Source organism: Bipolaris maydis (assembly GCF_028858645.1).
Source record: "Bipolaris maydis strain C4 unplaced genomic scaffold PSV08scaffold_2, whole genome shotgun sequence".
NCBI classification, from domain to species: Eukaryota; Fungi; Ascomycota; class Dothideomycetes; order Pleosporales; family Pleosporaceae; genus Bipolaris; species Bipolaris maydis.
Window position 1 is genome coordinate 2,060,132 of NW_027093858.1, and position 25,016 is coordinate 2,085,147.

A 25,016-nucleotide genomic window follows, 5' to 3' on the forward strand; every position below is an offset into this window, starting at 1 on the left:
GCAGTTCCCACGCTGCGACCAAAGACAGCAAAGGCAGTGGATGCAGGTAAAAGACAGCCGGCGTACGGCAGAGAAGATGCGAGAAAGGTGACCCCACCATGTTGCAGGCAGGCGTGGTGGTGGGGGGGAAGCCAAGGTGAGAGCAAAGTGGTGAGAGAAGTTACATGCGTCCCACCAATGGCCTGCGCACGCTCCACCAGATTGGCCAATGACGTAGGTGCGCCTGCCCACTGCTGCACCGCCGCCGCCCTCCCATGCCTGACACCCGGCAGGCGCGCTCACTGCTGCTTATTTACTCGAGTCCCAACGAGTCCCTTAAAATCCTTATCTTCGCTCTTCCTACCTCCGCACCCAACACTTTACCAGGCCACTTTGAGCAGTCAGTTAGCAGCACTGATAACCCACCCTGCCTCGATTCCAGAACACCACAGCAGCCATGGGCAAGGTAAACACGCACCCCCACCTTGGAAATGTACCCCGCCAGTACCCCGCTAACGCATGCATAGGCAAAGTACATCATGCTCGACTGCGACAACACGCTCGTCCAGTCTGAGCGCTACGCCTTCGAGGCCTGCGCTGACCTCACCAACGAAGTGCTCAGCAAGCACAACATCGACGCCAGGTACACGGCCGAGACGCTGCTTGAGGACTTTGTCGGCCACAACTTCCGCGGTATGCTCAACGGCCTGCAGAAGAAGCACAACTTCCAGATGCCGCCTGAGGAGATGGACGACTATGTCCAGCAGGAACTGGGCGCTGTCACTCGCAAACTGAGCCAGAAAGCGGTTGAGTGTCCCGGTGTGACTGAGCAGCTCAAGTGGCTCAAGGAGCAGGGCTACCCCATGGCCGTTGTGTCGACTTCAGCCAAGAGCCGTGTCGTTGCGTCGATTGAGAAGGCGGGCATCGACCACTTCTTCCCCAACGAGCACGTCTACTCGGCTGCCACGTCGCTCAACCCGCCCTCATCCAAGCCTGACCCCAAGATCTACCTGTACGCAGCCGAGCAGCTTGGTGTCAAGCCTTCGGAGGCTGTGACGGTCGAGGACAGCAAGAGCGGTGCGACGGCTGCCATGCGCGCCGGTATCCCTTGCATAGGATATGTCGGCATCTACGGCATCGAGGAGGGCAAGGAGAAGATGGAAGAGATGGCCAAGCTCCTCAAGGAAGAGACCAAGTGCGCGGCCATCATGTACGACTGGAAGGACTTCCCAGAGTGCCTCAAGAAGGTTGAGGCTTCCATGTGAATGCATGGCAGAGCACCAGGCATGACGAAGATCTGATGAGCTCGATACGCGACTGCGGACGAGACTACGACCATTGACGGCTTCTATGAGTATATACATTCAATAATGAATATTTGACGGGCATGGCGCCCTCCAAAGAGGTATTTCAGGGTGATTGTTTGTGTTGTTTGGGTGTGATGTTTACGGGCTTTGACATGTGACGCAACAGTGGAACCCCCGCGACGGTCGGCAGCGGACGCGACGTGACGGCCCAATGTTGCCCCGCCGTCCCCACCGGCTCACGATGGAAAGAGTAGACTGGACTGCACCAAATGGACAAGACTTGCTGGTGCAGTTCAAATTGGCATGGTTCATCCGCACTACGGGGCGTCTTCTATTGGAGGTCTGCTTGCTTGGGCCAATTAGCAGCGATGCAATGCAGCGACGAAGAAAAAAACGCATGCGCAGCCCCATTGGGCAGAAAACTCAGTCATCACGAGGTATTCGGACAGCATGGCTTTTGCCCTACTACAAGTACATGCTCAGATAGACAAGCATGCATGAAAGAGGGCGACACTGGGCCTGGGACGATTTTGGCCGCGTTGTGCAAGTCGGAGGTTATTGCCAGCGGTGCACTTGCATTCCTAAGTAGTAGTATTCCCATGGCGTTGCTGGGTGCCAAGGCATGTCGGCAGTGCGGCAAGCATAGTTATTGCCAGCCAAAAGCAGTGCTTCTCAACAAGCTTGGCGTGCAAAAGCTGGTGCGTGCGGGCATCACGTTCTCTGCCCTTGGACACGCCGTCTGCGAGCAAGGCGAGCGATGCAACATTGGAATTGCCCCTCTTGGGATCGTGCGCGCAACGCGTTATCTTTGGCGTTTTGACGATCGCGCTCTTGGCAGCTTTGTTCCGCCGCCGGATAGGAAGAGTCGACTGCGGCCAAGACATCTTAGACGAAGCCTCCTTCCCGAACCGTGCGCCCATCCGCAAGTCAAGCTTTTGCTTAATCTAGAAGCCCAATGCTCCTCTCCATAGGCCTGCCTGCCCTGGCTATACAATGCTTCGTATCCATACCATGCACCGCTTGTGCACCCACACCACTGCGTACCATGGGTCACCATGCCCATGGCAGCATCCAAAGGGGGCAGGTAGCCTCTAGACCTGCCTCGTTCGCCATAGGGGTTGCATTGTAGTCATTTGCCATGTACCAAGTCTCCATAGCAGACAATGGACATTTAAGACCGTCCGTGGGCCTGTAGTGCCTCGAGCACCGCTGTCTCGTTGCCTCTCAAGCCACCGCAAACATGTTCCTACGCACAGCTCTCCTCTCGCTGTCCGCCCTCGCCGTGGCAAAGGAAATGCCCAAAGATGAGCTTAGGGCCGCCCAGCTCTATGACTCTGGCATCAGGCACGAGAACAACATGGCCCTGAAGAAGGTCGCGACCCCGTTCCGCTATCCCCGGCTTTGATGTTAACCGGTAACAGGAGTCATGGGCCAAACAAGAGGCTGCGGGCATGTACAACTCTGCCCAGTTCGCCGAGGTCAAGAACAAGGTCGAGTGCATCAACGGAACTGCCATCACCGACACCGATGTCTTCAAGTGCAAGAACGTCAGTGAAAATAGTCCCCTAGTCGGATAGCAATGGCTGACCTATGGCTAGATCGATCTCCTCCACTTCTTGTCTCACGCCGAGCTTGGCAGTACCCGTGGTGTCGGATCTTCATCGTGGGGTAAGTGATATGCATACCCTTCACAATGGCCCATGCTGATGACTTGCAGGTTGGACCTCGGACGACGGTCGCGAGTTTGTTGCAATCGGACAGCAAGATGGTGCTGCCTTTGCTGAGATCAACAAGGAGGGCAAACTAGTATACCTTGGACGTCTGCCAGCATACTCGACCCCCAGCACTTGGCGTGAGATCCGTGGCCAGAACAACCTGATGATCATCGGCAGTGAGGCCCAGGGACACGGTATCCAGATCTTCGACATGAAGAAGCTGCTCACGGTCAACCCGGCTTCCCCCAAGGTCTTCAGCAACTCCGCGGATCTCACTGGTCACTTCAAGGGCCTCCCCAGCGGCCGAACTCACAACGTCGTGACCAACCCCGAGACCAACTTCATCTACGCCGTCGGAGCGCAGCCCAGGACCGACAAGTGCAAGTCCGGCATCATCTTCATTGACATCACCGACCCCTCCAACCCAACCACTCCTGGATGGTAAGTCTGCAAGCCTCGACATCCTCAACACGCAGCTGACATGCCATCTCAAGTGCGTCGCAAGACGGTTACGTGCACGATGCTCAGTGCCTTATCTACCACGGCCCCGACACGCAGTTTGAGGGCCACGAGATTTGCTACGGCTATAACGAAGACTCGCTTTCCATGCAAGTTAGCACTTTGGATCAAATGAGCAGCACTGACAAGGCCCAGCTATGACGTAACGAACAAGAAGGCTCCTGTCCTCCTGTCCGTCACTTCCTACGAGGGTGCAGCATACACCCACCAGGGCGCTGTCTTGGACCCCAAGAACCAGAAGTACCTGCTTCTCGACGACGAGTACGATGAGTACGACAAGGTTGGCCCCGGTGTCCCAGGAAACCCCATCACCTACATCTGGGACATTTCATCTCTGCGCGCACCAAAGCAAACCGGACTGTACAGGAGCGGAGCCAAGGGTGTCGACCACAACCAGTATGTTGCCAATGGTTTCGCATACCAGTCCAACTACGGCACTGGTTTCCGTGTCTTGGATGTCCGCTCGATTCCCCAGGATCCCACCGGTGCTGGTGTTCGGGAGGTCGGCTTCTTCGGTAAGTTTTTTTTCCCGCCACTTTGCTATTGAAGAATATCAAAATTGATTATGATAGATATTTACCCCGAGGACGACAACATGCCCGGCGGCGGCAGCGTTGACTTTGTTGGAACTTGGTCGAGCTACGCGCTCTTCAAGAGCGGACACATCCTAGTCAACACTATGGAGCGTGGCGCATTCGTTGTCAAGTTGCAGGCGGGTTTCGACAAATAAGCAAAGAAGGAATAATGATAATGATGGCCTAGGCTTTCTTGTATCTAGTCGAGACGTTGTAGTTCTGTAAATATCTATCGGTCCTAGTCGTATTCGGCCGGTGCGAGTGTGGCTTGACTTATCAATTCGTAATTTGGCCAAACATACTCGGCTTTATTCCTTGCCCGCTCTTTTTTTGATCATATACCCGTTGCCAAGTCCAGCGCATAATAGCCGTAGCAGTAGCGTAGTGAAGGCTACCGAGGCTCGGTTTGGTCTGGCACAACAAGCCACTTTAGTCACACATTGCGTATTCTTTTGATCAAAATGGGAACAACCTGCTGCTAAGCCGAGAGCTTCTCGAAGTGTTCCAGTGGCGGGATCGTCGTTTTGCCTCCTCCATTATCATCCGCCCTGATTCTGGCGCTATCATGCCAAGGCGATTCGATGGGGGATGGATGTCTCTTGGCGGGGAGTAGATTCTTGGCCGCCATCTAGCTTCCCAATCAAGTGTCGTCTGGCCGTGAGCTAGGTATGTCCGAGAGATGATGCGGCTATTCTCCTTCCTCATACAACACAGCATCACGCAGCCAAGTCGACTTTCATCAATTTCGTCGCCTTCGCCCCCAGCCCTTCACCCGGCTACCCGTCACCAATAACCCACAGCATGCCTTGAATACCCATTTCCCGGTTCCCGAAAAGTGGTCAACTAGCGATCGCGATAGCAGCTGCCTGAACTGGCTAGGCCAGGGAGCACGCGACTATGCTAACCCAACTCTCGTAGTCGTTTATGAGGATGTCAGCCAGAGTATATAGAGCCATGCAATTCCGGCTGCATCTGGCACGGCAGCCCTCTCAGTCTTTGCTCATCCCTCGTTCTCAATATTCAAGATGAGGTTCGTTCCATTCGTTGCGCTCGCTGCGCCTGTCCTTGCCCAGGTCGGTCCCAAGCCAAACCCAAACACAAAGCCCGGCAAGCCTCCAAAGCCTGACGACAAGCCTAAGAAGCTCGTCACTCCCAAGGATCTGATCAAGGACATCAAACTTGAGGATCTGCTCAAGGGCTCCCAAAAGCTCCAAGACATTGCCGACGAAGCTGGCGGTAACCGTGCTTTTGGTGGCACAGGGCACAACGCGACCACCGAATGGTTGTACCAGACTTTGTTGGCCACTGGTTACTATGACGTGTACAAGCAGCCATTCGTTGAGCTTTTCACCGCTGCTACGACCAAGTTCACTGCTGGTGGTGAAGAGATTCCCGTCTCTTACATGACCTTTGGCCCCTCTGGCGATGCCACTGCCAACATTGTCAAGGTTAACAACCTGGGATGCGCCGCCGAAGACTACCCCGCTAGTGTTTCTGGCCAACACGCACTCGTCTCCCGAGGCACATGTACTTTTGCCCAAAAGTCTACCCTGGCCAAGGCTGCTGGTGCTGTAGGCGCGCTCATCTACAACAATGAGCCAGAGCAGCCCCTCTCAGGTACTCTTGGAGGTGCAGGTGACTACGCTCCTACTGTCGGTATGACCAAGGAGGCTGGAGAGTCTCTCATTGCTAAGCTTGGAAACGGCACTACACTTGAGGGAACCCTCTTCATCGATGCCATCCAGGAAAACCGCACCAACTACAACGTCATTGCTGAGACAAAGGAGGGCGACCACAACAACGTTCTCATGATTGGTGGCCACACCGACTCCGTCTTCCAGGGTCCTGGTATCAACGATGACGGATCTGGTACTATTGGTACTCTGGTTACTGGTCTTGCTCTCACCAAGTACAAGATCAAGAACGCCGTTCGTCTTGGTTTCTGGGGCGCCGAGGAGTTTGGCAAGCTTGGATCCTTCTACTACATGAAGACCATCAACGGTACTTTCGGCGGCAGCACCGCAGAGGCTAACAAGATCCGTGCCTACCTCAACTTCGACATGATTGCCTCGCCCAACTATGTCCTCGGTATCTACGATGGTGATGGCAGTGCATTCAACTTTTCTGGCGCAGCCGGTTCCGACAAGATCGAGAAGGACTTTGAAGAGTTTTACGAGGAGCGTGGCCTTCCTCACGTCCCCTCCCTCTTTACCCTCCGCTCCGACTACGCTGCCTTCCTCGAGAACGGTATCCCCTCTGGCGGTCTCTTCACCGGTGCCGAAGTCCTCAAGACCGAGGAGGAGGCCCAGCTCTTCGGCGGTGAAGCCGGCAAGCCCCTCGACGGATGCTACCACCAGGCCTGCGACGACATCAACAACCTTGCCCACGACGCCTACCTCCTCAACACCCAGAGCATTGCCAACTCCGTTGCCAAGTACGCCGTCTCTTTCGAGGGTATCCCCAAGGCCAACGCTACTCTCCGCAAACGCGGTGCTGAGTCGGCAAGGTTCATGAGCAGGTTCGACCACGGTGGCCATGAGCACCTTGGTCAGCCTTGCGGTGCTGGAAAGCACGCTATTTAAATTTCAATGTCTATAATGATTTGCTGGGGTGAAAGGAAATGATGAGATGATACCATGAGAGAAATCTTTTGTAAAAGTAGATGAAGAATAATACCCATTTTTTTGTGTTCATTTTGACTAGTCTTATGCTGTGCCTGGCGATTGAATGCTGTGAAATTTCTTTTGGTTCCTTTTTGTCAGTTTTTCGTAGTTGTACTATTGCTGTTTGAAAGAGTCAAGCCATCTAGATATGTGGCACCCTAACCAACTAGACAAAGGCATTTAAGTCTGCTTCCTCACTACTAAATATCCATTACCCTGGAACATTCATGTCAGAAAAGCACAAGTTTTAAAACAAATAGTTTCTTCCAGTTCAACTATCAAATACATATTAAACCGCACACCCTCCCCCCTATATTACCACTCAAGTCCAACAACGAAAAGATTATATACTGAAAAATCTCCTACCCACTCTTATCCACTCCTGCAAACAAAAAAACCCCAGGCCGAGATTGAACTTTCCTCCTTTCTCCTCACAAACCACGTGATTGGTGATATACAGTAGCTAAATGCCACCGAAACCCTGTACCACGCTCCCTACTCAAATCCACGTTAGTTTTATATACTTTTTGTAATTCGAGATTTCTACACAATCCATTCCCAACGAAGATCCGCCCCCCTCCCTCCCCCCAAAAAAGAATGATAGTGAGAGATGTAGAGAAACGGGGGAAGTTTAGCAAGGGAAAGAAAAGAGACATACGCTCAGATGTTATCGGTGGCCGAGAAGTCCGTAAGAGCAACTGTGATTTCACCGACTACCGGGTTGGAATCTCCTCGGCGCTGTGAGAAAGTTAGCTATGTATGTGCGTGTGTGTTGGGAGGGGGGAAAGGGCGTACTTCTGATGGGACAGCTCCGGAGAGAGCTTCGGAGGCAGAGTCAGATACCATTGTGAGGTCCAGCTCTGGAGCCTCAATGGGTCTGGCCTGGGCGACTGAGGCGAGGACGAGGGAGGTTAGGACGAGGAAGAAGTTCATGTTGAAGGTTCTGGGGGGTGGTTGAGGTGGGTTGGGTTGGTGTAATGAGTGAAGTAGTTGGGTTGGTGTAATGAGCGAAGAAGTTGGGTTGGTGTAGTGAGCGAAGTATTTTGGTTGATGGGATGGATATAGGAATATTTTTCAGAGAGGGCCCTTTTATACATTGCTCTTGTGTATCTGTGTTTGGCAAGATTTTTTGGAGGGTGCTTTTTCTATGTGGCTTTTGTCTATCAATATTTGGTAAGTCTTTTTGGAGGCGTTTTCGGAAGTTTTTGGTTGGAGAGGAAGGGAAGATCGTCGTGGATTCATCAGATGCTTTCCAAGCGAAATATTCATTATGAGTGGGCCGACGTTGGAGCAAACCAGATGCTAGAAGATGTTTTTTTTTGGATGCTTTTGTTCGGCTGGATGGCTTGGCGAGGAAGCCACTTTTCACAAAAGATCTTCTTATCGTGCTTGAATTTCCTGTTTAGGGAAAGTTTTGCGTGATCTGGTAGATCCTCATGTCTTTGACATTTGGTTTCGTAGAGTGAGCTGCTTGCGCGTCGTTTCCTAGGAAGGCACATGGCGATGTAACATCAGATGCTGATGTATGATTGAATATAGTTCTAGGAATTTACTTTGTGAGATTTTGTGATCCTCTGTACTCATTCACCCGTTATAAGGCATCAATCATAGTTCTGTGTCGTGACGGCAGCATCACACGTGGATAACCACAAAGACGGTGACGAGTCCTGAATTGCATCACATTCTAAATCTTCTTTTAGACCAAACAACTTCAATTACGTATCCCGTCGTTCCAATTTCTTTTTCTTTTCATGTGTTTTACACAAGTGAATCGGATCACCTACTGCAGCGTAAGATTGGGGGATGGATGATGCTGAAGGCCATCAATGATAACGGACAGTGCAAAATAATAAGCGACAAAATCTGAAAAACTTGAAATTATATGAAAAGCATATGCCCATTACATATGCTACTGTAAGAGCACTGCTTACGCGCGCTACAAACAGCGCCCCGCTGCAGTGCGTACCTTTTTCCTTGCTCCTATTCATCATCTATACGAAAGAGAACCATAAAGTAAGAGCAGTTCGAATAAGCTTTTGCCAAACCTCATCCCCTTCCCCTACTAGTTCCATGCATGTAAGCGCGCAAAACTTTCTTGTCATTGTGCACGGCAGGCAGGAAGGCAGGGGGGAGGGGGCGGAACGTTAAGTGCGGAACCAGCATGTACCCTGATGGCTGCGACGCAACATTATCATATCATCAACGTTTTCTTACAACTAACTCGCCATTTAAAATCGTTGGTAAAGAAACACATATCTCATTGCTAATAATACATAATATGAAATCTAACACACCCCTCCACTACTAACACAAGCAGCCAATATTCCAAGCCGCACGACACAACACACACGTCGCATCCCTCCCAGCATCCGCACAATGTCCTTGCCAAACCTCAAAACAGATCCTATGCACACTCTGCCCACACCCATCTTTACACCACACCGTTCCTTCTTCTTCTTGAGCCTCTGATCCCGCACCCGAGCCCATCACCAGCGCATCAAGACAAATCGCGCACGCCGCCTCACCGGATCGCCGTGGAACATGATGACAACCTTGGCAGTCGCACTCGTCATCCCAGTCTGCGCGACAGATGACGCAGGTAGGGTTTTGCCCATCACTTTCGCGTTGTGTGCGCCATGCTTCGAAGCAGGATTTGTGGACGGGGCGGCCGCAGCTGGATTTGCACCAGACTAGGTCTGTGGCGGGACAGGAAGAGAGAGGACCGCCTTCGTGGCAGATGGGGCAGGGGTCGGAGAGGAGGATGCGGCGGGCGTGGGGACGGGTGCAAGACTGTGGTTGGTGAGTAAGGGGTTCCGTTGCGGCGTCGTCGTCGTCAACTATGGATGAAGGCGTAGCTGGTCTTGAGATCTGAGAGATAGAACTTGGCGGGGTGACGATTTGATGTATCAATTCCGTGGAACGGTTGGCTGATGAAATGGCAGTATGCTCGCTCGATTCAGACAGTGTCGTGGAACGTCGTGATGGCGCTGGTGAAGAGATATCGGTGACTGAGGTGCTATAGGATGGTGTTCGAACTGGCGGTTGGTTGTTCGATACAATCTCCAAGAGTTCATTCGTACATCTCATCGTCTCCTGTATCGTGTCGCGGAGGTTTTCGAGCTGAGGAGGTGTGGTGGACGATATAGAAGATGTCACTGTGTAGGATGGCGATGGATTACTGATTGGAACCCTGCCAGTAGGGAAAGCTGCGTATATCATGCTGCTCCATTTGCACACCATGGAATCAGCCTGTCCTCGATGGAATTGTCCACAGAGTCCATAGCTAGCAAGACTTCGGAGTTGAGGCCGTAGAATTGTAGGATCGGGAAGTTGCCTTGACATCTCGTCTAGGATTTCGTTCATCGTACTCACGGAATAAGAACCTATGAGCATTCGGCACTTGCGACGCTTGGTGTGGGCGTAGCCAACGCAGCGGCCATCTCTGCAAATTTCTAGGACATCTCTTGGGTACCATTGCTGATGGCTGCGTGTGTTCGAGTCAACAAAAGAGTGCCTGGAAATGTTTAGAGTCATTGTGAAGAGAGCTTAGAGAAAATGTGTTAACGCAATGAGTAGATGATTTGCAAAGTGTAGGACTTGGAGTACCGCAACATCTCTTCAGTTATACGTATAATCGGCCTCCATCATACGATTGATCCAACAGCTTGGTTCCTCGCTGCCTAGGAGAGCATATTCCTAAGTGAACAAAAAGGTCATGCGATGTGGCTATGCACCCAACACATTGAAGGCGAAGCACCAACTTTGCAGCGAACCGAGCCTGGCTGTCTGCCTGTGTGGGATACTCTGTGAGAGTCGATAGTCAAAGGATCATGATTTTCAGACATTGTGAGCTTTAGAAAGAGGCTGTGCGCGTCTACATTAATGCATGCAGTCTGTAATAGTTAGGTAGCACAAGATGTTGGGGAGGCTGATGCGGCGTAGTCACCATGCGCCGTCACCCGACACATTGAGCGTTTCGACGTCTGCTCGCTCCTATGCGTCTATTGGTCCAATTCGCAACCGAGACAAGTTTGACAAAACTTTGTTCTGTAATGGTTGCTGGCTCAGCGTGGGGAAATGCTTGGAACTTACGTCGGCCGATAAGGAAACTTCCGTTGCGTAATACTATGGACTTTGTACTACGGTATTGCCGCACTTACTCCATTCCCCATGAGTCTTGTTGCTCGCGTCAGATCCTCTGTAATATCATGGTCCCAAATCCAGCTCATCCTAGTCAATGCGTTTTGCTTGAGTGCTTCAAGGTCATCTCCCACACCTTCTCCTTCAAGTTCCCATAGCATGCCGGCTTCGCGACTTGTCTTCACTAGTTTCTGGCTGCGTGGTCTCCTCACCGCGTCATATGCGTGAAAAGCCTTCTCAATGTCGCTTTTTGTGTTACATTGGGAAAGTAGTTCACTGAGGATGTAGACGTCCTCGATGCCCATTCCAGCGCCCGCCCCTTGGTGAGGTGTCGAAGCATGGGCTGCATCGCCGACAAGACATAGGAGTGGCTTGGTAGAGTAGTAAGTCGGCGCGGGTGGGTGATCAAAGAGCGCCCAGATGTCAGGCTTCTGTAGGTTCTCTATGATGGTGCGCACAGCGGGATCCCAGTGTTTGTAGTCGTTCAACATGTCTTCACGGGAAGTCTGCACTACCCATTCTGGTTGGTCCCATGTGGGACGAGAAGAGAAGGCTACCACTATTGATGCCTTAGCCTGAGTGATTGTGAAAATCAGACGAACCGCTTACCGTTAAATAGTGTTCCGTTTGCGATGGGAAAGGTGAGTACATGCCCACGATAACCCATGTAGAGCTGCGGCGTCTCCGGTGTGCCTTCGCCCATTATATTGATAGCCTTGTCCATAGGCATTAGCCCACGGTAGGCGTATTTCCCGGAAAAAACGGCTTTTGATGCCATAGAGTCGCCGAGCAGTATAGATCGCGTGCGCGATTTGATTCCATCGCATCCCAGCACAGCGTCATGCAGTGCCTTTGATCCATCGGTGAAATGAAGAATCACCTTTCCTGAATCATCTTCTGCTTCTGTGATGTTTTGCAATCTCTTTCTGAATTGCGCAATACCCTCCGGCAGCAACTTGACTAATTCATCCAAGAAGTGCGCTCGGTGCACCCCGCCTCGAGGGCCTGTCCTTGCTGGCATGACGAAAACCTCCTCCCCTGATGTAACATCCTTTTTTCGTTCGTCGCCAACCCTTACAGTAAACCACCGTGGAGGTTCCGTTGCCGTATTCCCTTTGCTGCACTTGTCAAATGCAGCTGCGATGCGAGGGTCGATTAGCCCCATGGTGCGCACCATGACGGGTTCAAAACCAACCCCTGCACCTATCTCACCGAACGTTTTCGCAGACTCATATAGTGTAACATGAATGTGTGGGCATTTCCTTAGCATCGCGATGGTCAGTGTGAGTCCTGCTATGCCACCACCGACCACCGCAATGCTGAGGGGTTCTGCTGCGGCCGCCATGATGCCCGACTGGAAAAAATTCCTTGCGTGATGGTATGCTGATGTGATGCTCGATGCGACAGACCAATCGGACCAAAATGTCAGGATATTGGTGGGTGATATCTCCTTTTGCTACTCGTCTTTGCACTATTAGGAACAGGTGCGGTACTGCAATAGAAGGGCCTAGTATGTAAAAGTTATCATGCCACCGGGAGTAAACGCTTAGACATGATATTGGGCTCCCTGCCATATGCAGCACACTCTCCCTGTAACTGTCTAACTGGGTGGGGATCTAGAAACGATGCGCTAAATTTTAGTGCTGCTCCTGACAGGCATTAGTACACCCCGGCTACTGCACCCAGGTACTGATCAGACCCGAGTGGTGGATTTTCGGGTTATGAGAGTCATGGCTACAATAACTTGGGTGTTTGTGTGATATCTGACACGCTTGTAACACGAGAGCATGTAGCGTGAATCTATTATTATTACTTTTTTTTCTCTCTAGAACACAGCGCTTGACATTACTCTCTGACGACCTTGACATCGGTAGTGACAGTGATGCCCTCGAAAACTAGGTCCTCACTTCCGCTCTCACTACTTCGAGGCCGGCTCGTTGTAATGTTTGCTACTGTTTTTTTGTCCTCCATGATGTGTTCCTGGCTCTCGCTAGGGCTGATGTCTGCATACGTGTCTGGCCGCCCCCTGCTCCCGCTTTTTACATTACCCATGGCGTAGGAATGGGAGGTATCCGTTCCTCCTGGTCCCCTTGCTGCACTGAGAGCATTGCCTGTAGGCCTGCTGTTGCCATACTGCTGATATCCACTGCTTCCCCCCCTGGTGCTCCTCCATTTCCTGGGCCAGAACGCCGCGATGGTTTTACGCAGACTGATCAGACATGCGCAAATGACGCCAGTCGCAGCTTCAATGAAGCTCCATAGATTTGTTGGGGCAGACTCCCAGGTGGGGTCCTTGGTTCCGAGGGTCAACGGCAGCGTTCCCATGCGAAGAGCGGTCGTTAAGCAGATGAAGAAGCCCATGGAGAAGAGGACTACGAGACCAACTCGGGAGCCCAGAGACATGTTCAAGCGTACGATGACTGGCATTGGGAGGATGAAGATTGCGATGTCGGTGATCAGATTTGTGATTGCGTTGGACCAACTGCGAAGATAGTCAGCACTAGACATACACAGGTCTGGTGTAGTCCTTACCGGTGTCCAAAGAAGCTGATACATGTTCCTGGTATTGAACGATCGTACACGCGGGCTATCGGTGTACATTGGAAGATGACAACGAATATGTATGATATGGTCCAGGCGACTGCTAACGCACCGAAGATCCTGCAGATCAGTCGAAAGCGAGGCATGGGGAACACGCGGTAGTACAAGGCAATGAAAGCCATTTTGTTGAAGCCATTCGTCAGAGTGTAGAAGACTTGTGTGAGCCAGAAGAACTGTAGACAGCCTGTCAGCTAGTTGTCTGAATCATTGCATCTACTTCACTGACCATCATTGCCTTCTTGAAGTCACCACCAGATTTTTTTATGTCGGCGCCCTTCAGCCCAAACCCATAGATTGTAGCCATATAAACGCATATGGCGAAGGCTATCAGCCACATCTGTCATCTGTCAGTATCTGTCTGCAGAACTCCCACTGGAACACTTACGTTTGCTGTAATGACCAGTGCATCTTCGATTCCCAACCAGCCCCTATTCTTGAATGTGATGGACAAGCGACATATCAAGAGGATAGTGGCGATGGAGGTCAAGGTTACAGTAACCCATCGCAAGTCATGTTGTTCACCTGGATAGGCTCTATACATTCTCGTTTGAGCGGTGAAGTCTGACAAGCGGCCGAACCAAAGGCATGCAGAGATCGACCGAGCATCTAGTCATTCAGGTAGACTTATAGCAGATCCCTTGCCTCTCATCCACAGTTGTGCTGGAAATGCCCAGCGTTTTGTCTCCACGGATGATAATATCTAGTTTGGGCTGTACCGGTCTGTGCATAGACTTCCTCGTTCCATTATGCATGACAAGGTATACACACGTATTTATGAAGCATAGCCTCTTCAGAGATGGAACTACGGCTGGCGCTTCAAGTTCCGCAATGCGCTATCCCCATCGCAATACATGCCTGGTACACGCCCAAAACCGGACCGTTTCTTACATTGCAATCCTTCGAATGACTGTGCAGCAAAGACCAAATTTTTTTCTAACAAATGGAACACTGCTGAACCAATGATGATTTCCGGGTGGAATCCTTCCGTATGTAGGTACCCACTATAGCTGGATGCTGAAGGAGCACCTTACTGGAATGGAAGGCTTGAAAGAACGGCCGAGCGGCCTTATGTTATCTTGGCCGCATCGCTTGCTGTGGGTTTCGCATAGGGTTCTGGAGTACGGAGCGGAAGGCACTCTCTATTTCGCCGAATACGAGATTGCGCAGCAGCAACCCTTGCACCTGCACGGTGGTGTCGTTTGGTTCTGCACAAGGAGAGCCTCGTGGCGCTCCCGCCCTCACCCACTAAGATCTATGACGAACGGATTCCAGCTATGCTTCCATGTCGCCTATCAGAATCCTATAGGAGCAGATAAGCTCACAGTGGCGTACTCTAGACGGAGAATTTCAGACTGACGGAAGAATAGTAGTACGTAAGTTTAACTACTGTTACACCTTTTGCCCGGCCCGTCGCGTGGGGATGAACAAGCCGCTCCGGCGGGATGGGTCATTTCTACTCCGACCCGCGATTTTGGCGTTTACCAAGATAAAGCGCAGCGCTATTGACAGTCAGACACGATATACCGTACTTCTACCGAAGGTGATTGGCGAATGAGCCGCTGGGTCGGGTACTGGCCGTAAATCAGCATGATAGACGAAGGTCCAGGCCTCGAAGCATCTGATGCCGAACCCTGAAGAGCTCGGCAGCGAGAAAAGTGGCTCGTTATTACACCACCAACGAATGAGCGGCTGCCAGGCTAATGCGGTGAGTGATCCGTAGCATGGTTAGGTGTCGAATATCACCCCATCTTTTGAACGCTTGGGGGTACTTCGGTCCTTCTAGAACAGCAAGACTATCTCAATCCAAACCGTTCGCCGTTGGTATCTCGCTTGGAGATTTTACCTCAGTTTTTCTCCTGCACGCGGCTAAATGCCATGTGTTTGAGGTTGGCCATTATCTTCTGCAGTCGCCCCTGTCCTTGCGTACATTGCAGGCCTGCCGGTTACTCAAGACACAGTGTTGTGCAGCTATAATCAACGGCCTTACCCCGCCTAAACTCTGCACTCACCATCTGCAATGGCCGAACCCAGCTCAATCGAAAAGGGCGCCTACGTCCAAGGCTCATCTGTGTCTTCGCCTGGCTCGACGACCGAAGAAGTTACTTTTGATCCCGCTGCTGAGCGCAAACTCTTGCGAAAGCTCGACATCAGGATCTTGCCTGTACTATGGATCCTCTATCTCGTCAACTTCATCGACCGGTAGGATTTCTCTCTTATCCCTCACACCTGCAAAGCTAACTCAACCCTCCAGCGCAAACATTGGAAATGCGAAAATCGCGGGTATGGAGCAGGAGCTGAACCTCATCGGCCAGCGCTTCAACATCTGCGTGTGGGTTTTTAACCTTGGCTACCTTGTTGCTGGTATTCCGCTACAAATTGCGTTCAAGCATTATGGTCCAAAATCCCTCAGTGTTATGATGTTCTTCTGGGGCATCACAGTCATCGGACAGGGAAATGTCAAGCGATGGGAAGAAATGGTTGTTTGCCGTCTGCTCACTGGCTTCGCTGAAGCGGCCTTCATCTCTGGTTGTGCCTATCTGATCGGTGCATACTACTCCAAGCGCGAGTACCTTACACGCTATGTCTACTTCCTTACAGCCGGTATCATCGCCGGTGCTATCAACGGGTTTCTCTCATCGTTGATCTCAAAGATGAGTGGTACTGCTGGCTATGCCGCATGGCGATGGTAAGTTGACTTTGCGCATGCTTTTGGGCGGCAGTTGCTAACTCTAAAAAGGATCTTCATCATCGAGGGTTGCATTACAATCTTCATCAGCATCATCACCTTCCCATTCATCCCCCCGTTCCCAGAAGACTGTAACTTCTTGACTCCTGACGAAAAGGCTCTTATGCTTGCACGAGTCAAGGCTGATGGAGGTCATGTATCTGACGATGAAATCACGCTCAAGAAGGCTCTTGAGTACCTAAAAGACTGGAAGATCTGGACCGGGTAAGCAAATCTTGTTCAGTCGCTTGAACACCAATACTGATAAATCGATAGTGTCGCGATGAACCTCGGAGTCACAGAAAATGCAAACTCGCTCGCCAACTTCCAGCCGACTATCCTGAAAGGCCTCGGATATACTGCTATCGAAGCTCAAGTTCACACCATCCCCGTATACCTGGTCGGTGCTGCCTTCTCCGTCATCTTCGCATACGCAAGTGAGCGTCTGCAGCGCCGCTACCTTTTCTACATCTTTGGCTGGGCGGTTCTCGCAATAGGCCTCATCGTTGAGATTGCCCACCCGCCAAACCCCAAGGTACGATACATGGGCATGTTCTTCATCGCATGCGGCTGCTACCTCGCCATGCCCATCTCCATCATCTGGGTCTCCATGAACTGCGGCAGCGGCTACAAGCGCGCCGTGGCCATCGCAGCAATCATAAACTTTGGCACTGCCGGAGCCTTCGTCAGCTCCAACGTCTTCCTTTTCAAGGAAGCCCCCCAGTTCCGCACTGGTTTCAGCACTGGTCTCGGTCTAGCCTGCATGGGTGCTATTGCCGCAACCATAACCTGGTACGGCTGCAAGAAGGAGAACAAGAGACGCGACCAAAAGAGGCTCGAGTTGCCCGAGGTCCTGGATCAGAGCATGAAGGAACTGGGCGATGAGCACCCAGACTTCCGCTTTGCCTTGTAGACAGTTTTCCCAGATAACAGTGTAGCTGGCTACTTATCATTAGACAATTATTACTACCGCTTACTGCGGCAACATAACATTAATAGATCTAGAATAGAACACAAATATATATCAAGCACATTGTGCTTCCCCATAGTTGGGTCGCAATCCTGCAAAATTGAACAACTGAATCTTGAAAATGTTGATTGGAAGGGGCGAGACTATTGATGTGCAGCAGTACTTGCATGGCGCTAAGACGGAACGCAGTCGCACGGTACACCCTTTGGACTCGCGCGAACCACTCAAAAAAATGGCTCATGCATATCGTGTCGTACACATGCAATAACAGAGAAAGCACGGGGACTGGTTTCACCACGGCCGTACGCTATGTGTGCAATGTGGTTATGCACATATGAAAACTGATGGCTCTTGTGTGAAATATCGGGGAGGTGGGTGTGTGGGGACAATGAATACGAAATATGGGGTTTGTTTAAAAAAAAGTCGAATTATGCTTTAAATAAAAAATGGGGTATACACTGTGCAAAAAGCAAAACGTGCACCAAAAATGTGGGACTAGTCTTAGTATCTACATGTTTTGTTGCCCAAGAAATTGATTGCGTCGTACTGTTGAGTATTACACGTCATTCTAGCCTGCAATATTTTTTTTAGTCGTGTTTGGTGTACACTTTGACATATCGGATATGCTCGTTGCCCTGGGCATCTTCGTATCGCTGGCTGACGATTTTGTAGCCTCCGAGCTTTGGCCATAGCTTTGTCCAGCAGGTCCAGTAGAATACACCCAGGAGTAGTACGCTGACACCGACAACAGGAAATACGTAGTATGGGTAGCCTTCGGCATTCCAATCGCCATCCGGTGGGATAAAAGGGACGATCGCGAGGAAGATGTTTGCGGCCAAGTAGAGCAGAGCAACGGGAAGGTAGGTGTGCCATGGAGACTCCCAGCGCTCCGACTTTGTGTAGTGGAGGTAGATGAGACCTGCTGTGACGAAACCGTTGATCCAGGCGCCCGGGTAGGTGTAAAGATCCGTGATAAAGTTGTATGCGGGTCCAGCGGGAGGAGCAACCAGGACGATGACGGTGATGAGCCAGTGCAGGAACAAAGCAGTCGCAGGAGCATTGAATGGCTTGTTCGACGCCCAGAATCGGCTCCAAGGCAACAATCCTTCCTTTGCAAACTCCTGGTTCAAGCGAGCGTGCGCAAAGCTGACCGCAAGAACATTACCCAGATTGCTGAGTGCGACGAAAGCCGGAAGACTGCGTGCTCCGGCGCTGTTACCGAAGACATTGCGGAAGAAGAGACCAGCGACAATGACTTCGCTCTTTGCGAGGTCGGACTTGGGGATCGCAGCAAAGTAAGCTACATTCGCAAGCACGTACAGAATCGTAGTTCCACCGATGGCAAGAGGCGCGGACCAACTAAGAGTCTTCTTGGGGTTCCTGACTTCTCCGAGGACGTAGTTGGCGTTCTCCCAGCCCTTGTATGAGTAGATGATGCGAAGAAGTGCTTGACAGTATCCGTATGCGCCTCCTCCACCGTATCCGTCGCCGACCTCTAGGCGGAATGCATTATCGAAGTTGTTCGGTTTGTCGATCTTCAGGTGACCGGCAAGGGCAGCGAAGCCGGAGAAGACGATGAACAAAAGAATGAAGACCTTGAATATTCCTAGGATATTAAAAAGGCGGATGCCCCATTTTGGCAAAACAGCATGCAGAGTTACTGAGAAAGTTACGCAGGCAACGGCAATTCCACGTGCCACCCAACCGTCAGGCGCTTCTGAACCGGACGCAAAGAGGATGTAACGACCAAAAGCCAGGGAGTTTCCGGATGAGAATCCAAGAAGCAACATCTGCGCAGCCAGCACACATGTTGCCATGTACTTGGGATGGCGGTAAACGCGCTCGAGATAGTTCTTTTCGCCACCGGAGCGGGGGATTGCCAATCCAAATTCTAGGAAGACTGAGAGTCCGCAAAAAGTAAGGACACCGCCGATAATCCAGAGAAAAAGCGATACTCCGACCGATCCCGTCACGGCAAAAATACCAGAAGGTGTTGAGAAAACTGATCAAAGTCAGTTGCTTGCTGATAATATGCGACTAGCCGTACTTACTTCCAGTGCCGATCATTTTGTTCAGAATGACAAACACTGTCGCCGTGTATCCCAGCTTCTGCGAATCATCGTAGACATAGGCATTGTCTTCTTGGACGCTGCCCTCCTCGTACACCGGGGGTGAGGGTGAGGACGGTGTATCCTCGTTGGTGTAATGCACCACCTTCGTTCCGTCGTCGTGCTCGATCGCCATGGTTTGGGTTGAAGTGCAGCGACTATGCTTGCAGAGCGGAGCCCGCAAGTTAAATGCAAGGTTACATGGTGACGCGATAGTGTGTGTGTGTGGCTCAAGAATGCCACGCGAGATAAATTACGATTTTTTCTTTTCTATGTCGCAATCAACATAACAAGTGAGATTTTGCGGCGTGAATGTCTTGCGGTGCCAGGAGTCGGCTCGTTCCAAGACCCTGGATGGGGAAGGTGAGCCAATTCCATGGGTTCAAGTCTCTTGGTACAGCTTCTCGGCCACACGTATCATCGAGCCGCGCGATGTCGTGATTTCTGGGCACTATTAGCTTGTTGCGCGCGCCCCTTGGCATCAACAGAATGCTTTTAGCCACTCGTTATCGCAGTAGCGAGTGCCTTAAGAGGGCTGTTCACCAACAAGTGGCCATGTGCCAGGACGTCGGCGTTGCCGTTTAGCTGCGATGGGCGCTGACGGTGCCAAACGCGAACATCAGTCGCCTGGGACGCATCCTTGGCAGCTTCCCGATCAGATATGCAACGTAGGATCGTGTTGAGACGTGCTGCTACCCTACACCAGCTTGCGACAGGATTGTGGAAGTGGAGTGGTGTTGGTGTTTCGGTGGAGATGGAGATGGAGGTCTGCACACCCTCTCGGTAAGCCTCCGAATTAGTCTCTACAACACATGGTTTCGGCATGCAAGACTAGACATGCCGAGAAACCTGCCAGGACTAATCATGTGAAGTACCCACAGTAAGCTTAGCTCATACATACGGTGTGCATATCTAGACAAAGGTAGTAGTGCATATGATGCTAGCTCCTTGATGCATATGTATACTAACAGACTCCCTTAGTAGCACAAGTAGTAGTACTTCCTATTCCAAGCATCTAGTTTTACCAGTTTGCTCTGTGTTTTCTTGCTTCGCCAGACAACCAAGAGGTGGTGCTCTCACCCAGTACTGCGCGCGCATGTTTGTTCGATGCACACAGCTACCAACGCATCGACTCTACTGCGACAAAACAAAGTTCTGCTGCTTACTGAACACGCGATGGTAATCTTCGTTATGAATGCTAGTGTGCTGTTCTGTCGCGACTTGAACTTCTCGACCAGCCACCCTGCGAGACAGCTCATTTAGAAGAAGCCGAACAAAACCACCGCGAAGCCGAAGCGATTAAATTGGGGGATATTCGCTTGATCCGCATCATCCATCGTCCTTAATTGGCCTGAAAACAGCTGTCAAGTATGACCGCTGCCTGTGCTAGGCTCGGGCACACCCCGGTGTCGTTAAGCACAGATACCTTAGTAGAAGCTTTGCCCTACTAATGCTTGGGTGACGCCACATAAGCCTTCATAGTAATGCATAGCTTATGTCCAACTTCTGATTATGATAGTAGCAGCCTGAGTGCTTTCAAGTATCCGATATCTCGAATCATCAGCTTTTCGTCAAAACATGAAATCGCTTTCCGGTTCTCCACGTACGTATTCGGGCTCATTGGTGGATTATCTCATCTCATTTTCCCCAAACTTCCCCGGTTTTTCCGCATAGGCCACCCCCGCGTTTACGAACTTAGATCTACCGTAATAGCAGGCATTGGTCAGAAATTCAACGAGAAGATTACTTGCAGTTAGAGTCACTCCAAATTACCGGAACTATGATGATCAAACGGAACATGGTAAACCATGATAGCCGCAAGTATACGAGACCGAAGAACTTTATAAGGAACGCCAGCCAAGCCTCAAAGTATGCCATTGCAGAACGAATCTTGTACTTCAAAACTCCCAAGATGAGATTGGCGATTATTTTCGCTGGCATCCTCCAGGTGTGTGCTGCTATACCAGCAGTCAACCGAAAGGCATGCCAGTATCCTACCCAGAAACCTCTTGACGGATGTCCAAAAAACACGCTACTCGTCGGCCCAGGAAGCAACTTCTCAACCATTCAATCCGCCGTCCTAAGCCTCCCAAATGACAAAACCCCCTATAACATCCTCATCCTCCCCGGCAACTATACCGAACAAGTCAACATCACGCGCCCAGGCCCCGTCTACCTCCTCGGCCAAACCGCGCACCCAGAAACGCGCACCAAAAATACCGTCAACATTCTCTGGCACAACGCCACCGGCGCTGGTCTCTCCACCCTCGACAATGCCTACACTTCTGTCCTAACCGTTGCCCCAACCTTCAACGCCAGCCTCACCGGCTCAGGCCCAACAGGCTTCCCCGTTCCGCCCAACACCCCCTTCGGCAACACCGACTTCCGCGCCTACAACCTAAACTTCACAAACGACTACCTCCCCTACTCCGCGGGCCCTTCGCTCGCAATCTCCGTCAGCTACGCAAACACAGGGTTCTACTACTGCGCCTTCCACTCCTACCAAGACACCCTCTACATCGGCAAACTCGGCAACGCCTACATTTACGATTCCGAAATCGCCGGCCAAACCGACTTCCTGTACGGCTTCGGCACCGCATGGATCCAATCCAGCCTGCTTACCCTGCGCGGCTGCGGCGGCGGCATCACCGCGTGGAAAGGCACAAACACGACGTTTGAGAATCGCTACGGCGTCTACATCCACGACTCGGCGCTGCGCAAGGAAAACGCGACGCTGGCCATTCAGGGACAGTGTGCGCTCGGTCGGCCCTGGAATGCGCTGCATCGCTCCATCTTTGCGAATTGCGACATGGATGATTCGATTTTGCCGGCCGGCTATATACGGTGGAGTGCGGCCGATCCGAGGGTCGGGGTTAATACGACAATGGCCGAGTACAGGAGTTATGGGCCTGGGTGGGATGAGGCGGCGCGGAGGGCGAATAATATTAGTATTGTTATGGGGGAGAGGCAGTATAGGGACTACAAGAGGGTGGAGACCGTGTTTCAGTATCCGTTTTCGGGCGAGTTTGGGAATACGGCGTGGATTGATCGGGATCCGGGGCAGTAAGATTGGGGGACGGGAAAGTTTGCTTCGTTGCGTTGGGATCGAGGATACTTTGTGTTCAAAACGATAAGGTCTTCGGGTGTACATAGGATGGCAGGACGACGCATGGAGAATAAAAAAAAGACCAGCAACTCAGGATCAATAATAGCTTATCCCTTACATAGTAGTAATGCAACCGGCTCAAGATTCTTTAGATACACTTTTAGTATCCTTCCATTTGAGCCCTTCGGGTAGTACCTGCCACTGCTGCTCCTCATCAAGCAACGCTTCCATCTTCGCCCATTCCTCTCTAATCAGCGTAACCTTCTTTTCGTTTCTCGGCGTAATACTAGCCGGGAACGGGCGCGGCTGGGAAAGCGTTCCCTCTGTCAAATCTTCCTGATCGGGAATGATTTCTTCGCCAGCTTCATTGCGGGCAGGGCGAAAATCAAAGGTCCATAGGAGGCGCGATATGGCCAGGAACAAGGACCGTTCGGCAACATGCATGCCTTGACACACGCGGCGTCCAGCGCCAAAGCCAAAGTGATCGCGTTTCGTGGGATCGGGATTGTTTGCGGACTCTGCGGCGGTTGACTGGTCGTGTATGTAGCGTGTTGGGTCGAAGCGACGGGGATCGGGATGCCGTTTGGGGTCGTTGTGGATGGCCCAACTGTTTGGCAGGACACCTGCACCTTTTGGAATCGTATATCCCATATACTCATCATCACAGATTAGTCCGTGTGGTGCCCCTGAGATGACTGTGGGCATCCATCGTAAAGTCTCCTTGATGCAGCCGTGGATGTATGGTAGATTGGGCCAGTCCTCGAGCGTAGGAAGCCTATGTCCGCATACGCGATCGAGTTCCTCCTGCGCAGATTTTGCTACCTCGGGGAACAAAACCATCGCTTGGGTGACTTTGGTGTATTAGTTTGAGATATGGGGCGTGGGGAGAGTACGTACAGCTAACGAGCTCTGCTGCCGTCGTGTCGGAGCCGGCTTCAAGTATCGAACCGCTAATGTATGCAGCGAGCTCATCTGAGATGTTCTCTTCTTCTTGGGCGCGTACCAGATCAACGCAGAAACATGGTTTCGCAGTTCCATTCTTGATAGCATTCTTGACATCTAGCCAGAGTCCAACAAACAACTCGCTCGATTTCTCATGTAGCTGCTTGGCGTGCCTCCTCTCAGAAAGCACAGCGTCCGGCAGTGACCTTAGTACTGGGTACAGATCAAGCAGTGCTGCAGATGTTTTACCATGTACCTGGGAGAACTTTTCGATCCCCTGTAGTAGCTTCAGCGACAGTTGCATCATCCTATGCACAACTTACCCAGAAGAGCTGCTTTAGCTTCGGGTCGTCAATGCTGGGAGTTCGAAAACCGAATACCATCTGTGTTGTTAGACTATGAGTGTAGCGCCGGAGGTGATCGATGAACAACTCTGGCATTTCCAGTAGCTCAACAAGCAAGGCCTTGCTCTCAAGGTCTTGATACGGCACATAGGACTTTGTAGCCGTGATGTTCAGATTATTGTGTACGATCTTACGGATCATGCGCCACGGGTCGCCATAAGGCTAGGTATGTCAGCATGTCCGATATCAGAATAGACGTTTAGCATACCATCAGTGCGAACCGAAGACCACCACTTGCTACCTGAGCAAGATAATGGTCAGGGCGTGATGAGTAGATTGCGCTCCTTTTATCTAAAAGATCCTTGACAGCTTGATCCGACGCAAGCACGATCAAGGTCCATGTACCAAGCATGAGCGAGTACACCGGCCCATATTCTTCTGCCCACCTCTTGAACTGCAAATGGGTCTTTTCCTTTGGCATAAGATGGAGGTTGCCGATCAGCGGTAGAGTCGGGGGTCCTGGCGGATATCCTTTTGGCCTTTGACCAACCTTACTTAGCCGATAAGCGGCTGCAGCGAGTAGAGCCGCGAATATCGCATAGATTACAACATCCATTGCGACGGATGACAGAGTTTCGGAGGCGCATCCAGACGCTGTGAAAGAGTTTGGAGAAATAGTGCAGCAAGAAACTCTAGTTATATCATCATTTTCCCACCACAACCCTTCCATCAATGGCGGGGTCGATGGTAGCGCCGAGACTGCATCACTACCCAAAATAGACAAAGTTGCTGAAGTTGAGTGTGGAGATGTGGAGTGTAAGCATTGGCGGGCAGAGTATTGCTACTTACTCAGCTCGCCTATGGTCGTAGACTCGCACTTGGCTACTCTGATGGGCCTAGTATTATGGAAGCTGAACATGTAGAACTTCGTCATGAATCGCGTTGCATCGAGTCCTCTTGAAATTGCTTCAAATCTTCTAGTTCATTTAGTAGCAAATCTAACATGGGTTGAGGTGCCCTCCCGCGGAGTTGCGGGTTGTAAGAAACACGAACATTTCCCACCACCATCTCGACTTATACGTAATTTCCATATGATCATATGACTAAAAAAAGTACAGATAACGAGATGCAGAACGTAAGACCGATAGTGAGATAGCAGGCAGTAGCAACGCTGATATTGAGGCTTACGCCAAGCCTTCGAATTGAAGCAAACATGGGAAGCCATGTGCGAAACAAGTTTTTTTCTCAGCAGTAAACCCACTGACAACTCCTTCACTATCCACAAAACCAAGGAAGGTGAGGAGCATAGAGTGGATGACAAG

The 25,016-nt window shown here is 51.2% G+C and overlaps 11 protein-coding genes across 11 annotated transcripts; 5 read left to right on the plus strand and 6 right to left on the minus strand.

The window, feature by feature from the left end:
• Window positions 1-326: 326 nt before the first annotated feature.
• Window positions 327-1,392, plus strand: PSV08DRAFT_399029 (HAD-like domain-containing protein). Its single transcript, XM_014228868.2, has 2 exons — window positions 327-445; window positions 507-1,392. Exons 1-2 carry the CDS (start codon window positions 437-439, stop codon window positions 1,242-1,244), a joined length of 747 nt encoding a protein of 248 aa, XP_014084343.1. The 5' UTR covers window positions 327-436; the 3' UTR covers window positions 1,245-1,392.
• A 1,099-nt stretch (window positions 1,393-2,491) lies between these two features.
• PSV08DRAFT_359141 (uncharacterized protein) lies at window positions 2,492-4,413 on the plus strand. The gene is made up of 7 exons (XM_014228866.1): window positions 2,492-2,658; window positions 2,708-2,833; window positions 2,885-2,954; window positions 3,004-3,442; window positions 3,496-3,609; window positions 3,656-4,035; window positions 4,093-4,413. The coding sequence occupies exons 1-7, from the start codon at window positions 2,527-2,529 to the stop codon at window positions 4,248-4,250; spliced, it is 1,419 nt and encodes a 472-aa protein (XP_014084341.1). The 5' UTR covers window positions 2,492-2,526; the 3' UTR covers window positions 4,251-4,413.
• A 663-nt stretch (window positions 4,414-5,076) lies between these two features.
• Window positions 5,077-6,776, plus strand: PSV08DRAFT_25425 (uncharacterized protein). The gene has a single exon (XM_014228865.2). It carries the CDS (start codon window positions 5,121-5,123, stop codon window positions 6,675-6,677), a length of 1,557 nt encoding a protein of 518 aa, XP_014084340.1. The 5' UTR covers window positions 5,077-5,120; the 3' UTR covers window positions 6,678-6,776.
• Window positions 6,777-7,418: 642 nt separating this feature from the next.
• On the minus strand, window positions 7,419-7,691 carry PSV08DRAFT_347598 (uncharacterized protein; the record flags this gene model as incomplete). Its single annotated transcript, XM_066092796.1, has 2 exons — window positions 7,419-7,496; window positions 7,554-7,691. The coding sequence occupies 2 exons, from the start codon at window positions 7,689-7,691 to the stop codon at window positions 7,419-7,421; spliced, it is 216 nt and encodes a 71-aa protein (XP_065949818.1).
• A 1,277-nt stretch (window positions 7,692-8,968) lies between these two features.
• On the minus strand, window positions 8,969-10,348 carry PSV08DRAFT_216062 (uncharacterized protein). Its single transcript, XM_066092130.1, has one exon. It carries the CDS (start codon window positions 10,290-10,292, stop codon window positions 9,063-9,065), a length of 1,230 nt encoding a protein of 409 aa, XP_065949819.1. The 5' UTR covers window positions 10,293-10,348; the 3' UTR covers window positions 8,969-9,062.
• A 503-nt stretch (window positions 10,349-10,851) lies between these two features.
• Window positions 10,852-12,243, minus strand: PSV08DRAFT_359144 (uncharacterized protein; the record flags this gene model as incomplete). Its single annotated transcript, XM_014228863.2, has 2 exons — window positions 10,852-11,457; window positions 11,508-12,243. 2 exons carry the CDS (start codon window positions 12,241-12,243, stop codon window positions 10,898-10,900), a joined length of 1,296 nt encoding a protein of 431 aa, XP_014084338.1. The 3' UTR covers window positions 10,852-10,897.
• A 445-nt stretch (window positions 12,244-12,688) lies between these two features.
• PSV08DRAFT_216067 (uncharacterized protein) lies at window positions 12,689-14,086 on the minus strand. The gene is made up of 4 exons (XM_066092131.1): window positions 13,885-14,086; window positions 13,726-13,836; window positions 13,431-13,672; window positions 12,689-13,380 (listed from the first exon to the last, which is right to left on the minus strand). The coding sequence occupies exons 1-4, from the start codon at window positions 14,038-14,040 to the stop codon at window positions 12,744-12,746; spliced, it is 1,146 nt and encodes a 381-aa protein (XP_065949820.1). The 5' UTR covers window positions 14,041-14,086; the 3' UTR covers window positions 12,689-12,743.
• A 1,351-nt stretch (window positions 14,087-15,437) lies between these two features.
• PSV08DRAFT_384474 (major facilitator superfamily domain-containing protein) lies at window positions 15,438-17,239 on the plus strand. Its single transcript, XM_014228861.2, has 4 exons — window positions 15,438-15,698; window positions 15,751-16,185; window positions 16,237-16,449; window positions 16,501-17,239. Exons 1-4 carry the CDS (start codon window positions 15,517-15,519, stop codon window positions 17,135-17,137), a joined length of 1,467 nt encoding a protein of 488 aa, XP_014084336.1. The 5' UTR covers window positions 15,438-15,516; the 3' UTR covers window positions 17,138-17,239.
• Window positions 17,240-17,781: 542 nt separating this feature from the next.
• On the minus strand, window positions 17,782-19,438 carry PSV08DRAFT_216071 (amino acid/polyamine transporter I; the record flags this gene model as incomplete). The annotated part of the gene is made up of 2 exons (XM_014228860.1): window positions 17,782-19,196; window positions 19,246-19,438. The coding sequence occupies 2 exons, from the start codon at window positions 19,436-19,438 to the stop codon at window positions 17,782-17,784; spliced, it is 1,608 nt and encodes a 535-aa protein (XP_014084335.1).
• Window positions 19,439-21,214: 1,776 nt separating this feature from the next.
• On the plus strand, window positions 21,215-22,369 carry PSV08DRAFT_172342 (carbohydrate esterase; the record flags this gene model as incomplete). Its single annotated transcript, XM_014228857.1, has 1 exon — window positions 21,215-22,369. The coding sequence occupies one exon, from the start codon at window positions 21,215-21,217 to the stop codon at window positions 22,367-22,369; it is 1,155 nt and encodes a 384-aa protein (XP_014084332.1).
• A 177-nt stretch (window positions 22,370-22,546) lies between these two features.
• Window positions 22,547-24,175, minus strand: PSV08DRAFT_368306 (cytochrome P450; the record flags this gene model as incomplete). The annotated part of the gene is made up of 4 exons (XM_014228856.1): window positions 22,547-23,259; window positions 23,306-23,627; window positions 23,674-23,916; window positions 23,963-24,175. 4 exons carry the CDS (start codon window positions 24,173-24,175, stop codon window positions 22,547-22,549), a joined length of 1,491 nt encoding a protein of 496 aa, XP_014084331.1.
• Between the last annotated feature and the right edge of the window lie 841 nt (window positions 24,176-25,016).

What these genes read in the sequence shown, in the direction of transcription:
- PSV08DRAFT_359141 (XM_014228866.1), top strand. Translation starts at nt 2,527, where the DNA reads ATGTTCCTACGCACAGCTCTCCTCTCGCTGTCCGCCCTCGCCGTGGCA. An exon ending in AACCCAACCACTCCTGGATG is followed by an intron (nt 3,443 to 3,495) that starts GTAAGTCTGCAA and finishes TGCCATCTCAAG; the next exon opens with TGCGTCGCAAGACGGTTACG. An exon ending in AACGAAGACTCGCTTTCCAT is followed by an intron (nt 3,610 to 3,655) that starts GCAAGTTAGCAC and finishes GACAAGGCCCAG; the next exon opens with CTATGACGTAACGAACAAGA.
- PSV08DRAFT_25425 (XM_014228865.2), top strand. Translation starts at nt 5,121, where the DNA reads ATGAGGTTCGTTCCATTCGTTGCGCTCGCTGCGCCTGTCCTTGCCCAG.
- PSV08DRAFT_216062 (XM_066092130.1), bottom strand. Translation starts at nt 10,292, where the DNA reads ATGACTCTAAACATTTCCAGGCACTCTTTTGTTGACTCGAACACACGC.
- PSV08DRAFT_216067 (XM_066092131.1), bottom strand. Translation starts at nt 14,040, where the DNA reads ATGTATAGAGCCTATCCAGGTGAACAACATGACTTGCGATGGGTTACT. An exon ending in CACTGGTCATTACAGCAAAC is followed by an intron (nt 13,837 to 13,884) that starts GTAAGTGTTCCA and finishes GACAGATGACAG; the next exon opens with ATGTGGCTGATAGCCTTCGC. An exon ending in ACTTCAAGAAGGCAATGATG is followed by an intron (nt 13,673 to 13,725) that starts GTCAGTGAAGTA and finishes GGCTGTCTACAG; the next exon opens with TTCTTCTGGCTCACACAAGT.
- PSV08DRAFT_384474 (XM_014228861.2), top strand. Translation starts at nt 15,517, where the DNA reads ATGGCCGAACCCAGCTCAATCGAAAAGGGCGCCTACGTCCAAGGCTCA. An exon ending in CTCGTCAACTTCATCGACCG is followed by an intron (nt 15,699 to 15,750) that starts GTAGGATTTCTC and finishes TCAACCCTCCAG; the next exon opens with CGCAAACATTGGAAATGCGA. An exon ending in GGCTATGCCGCATGGCGATG is followed by an intron (nt 16,186 to 16,236) that starts GTAAGTTGACTT and finishes AACTCTAAAAAG; the next exon opens with GATCTTCATCATCGAGGGTT.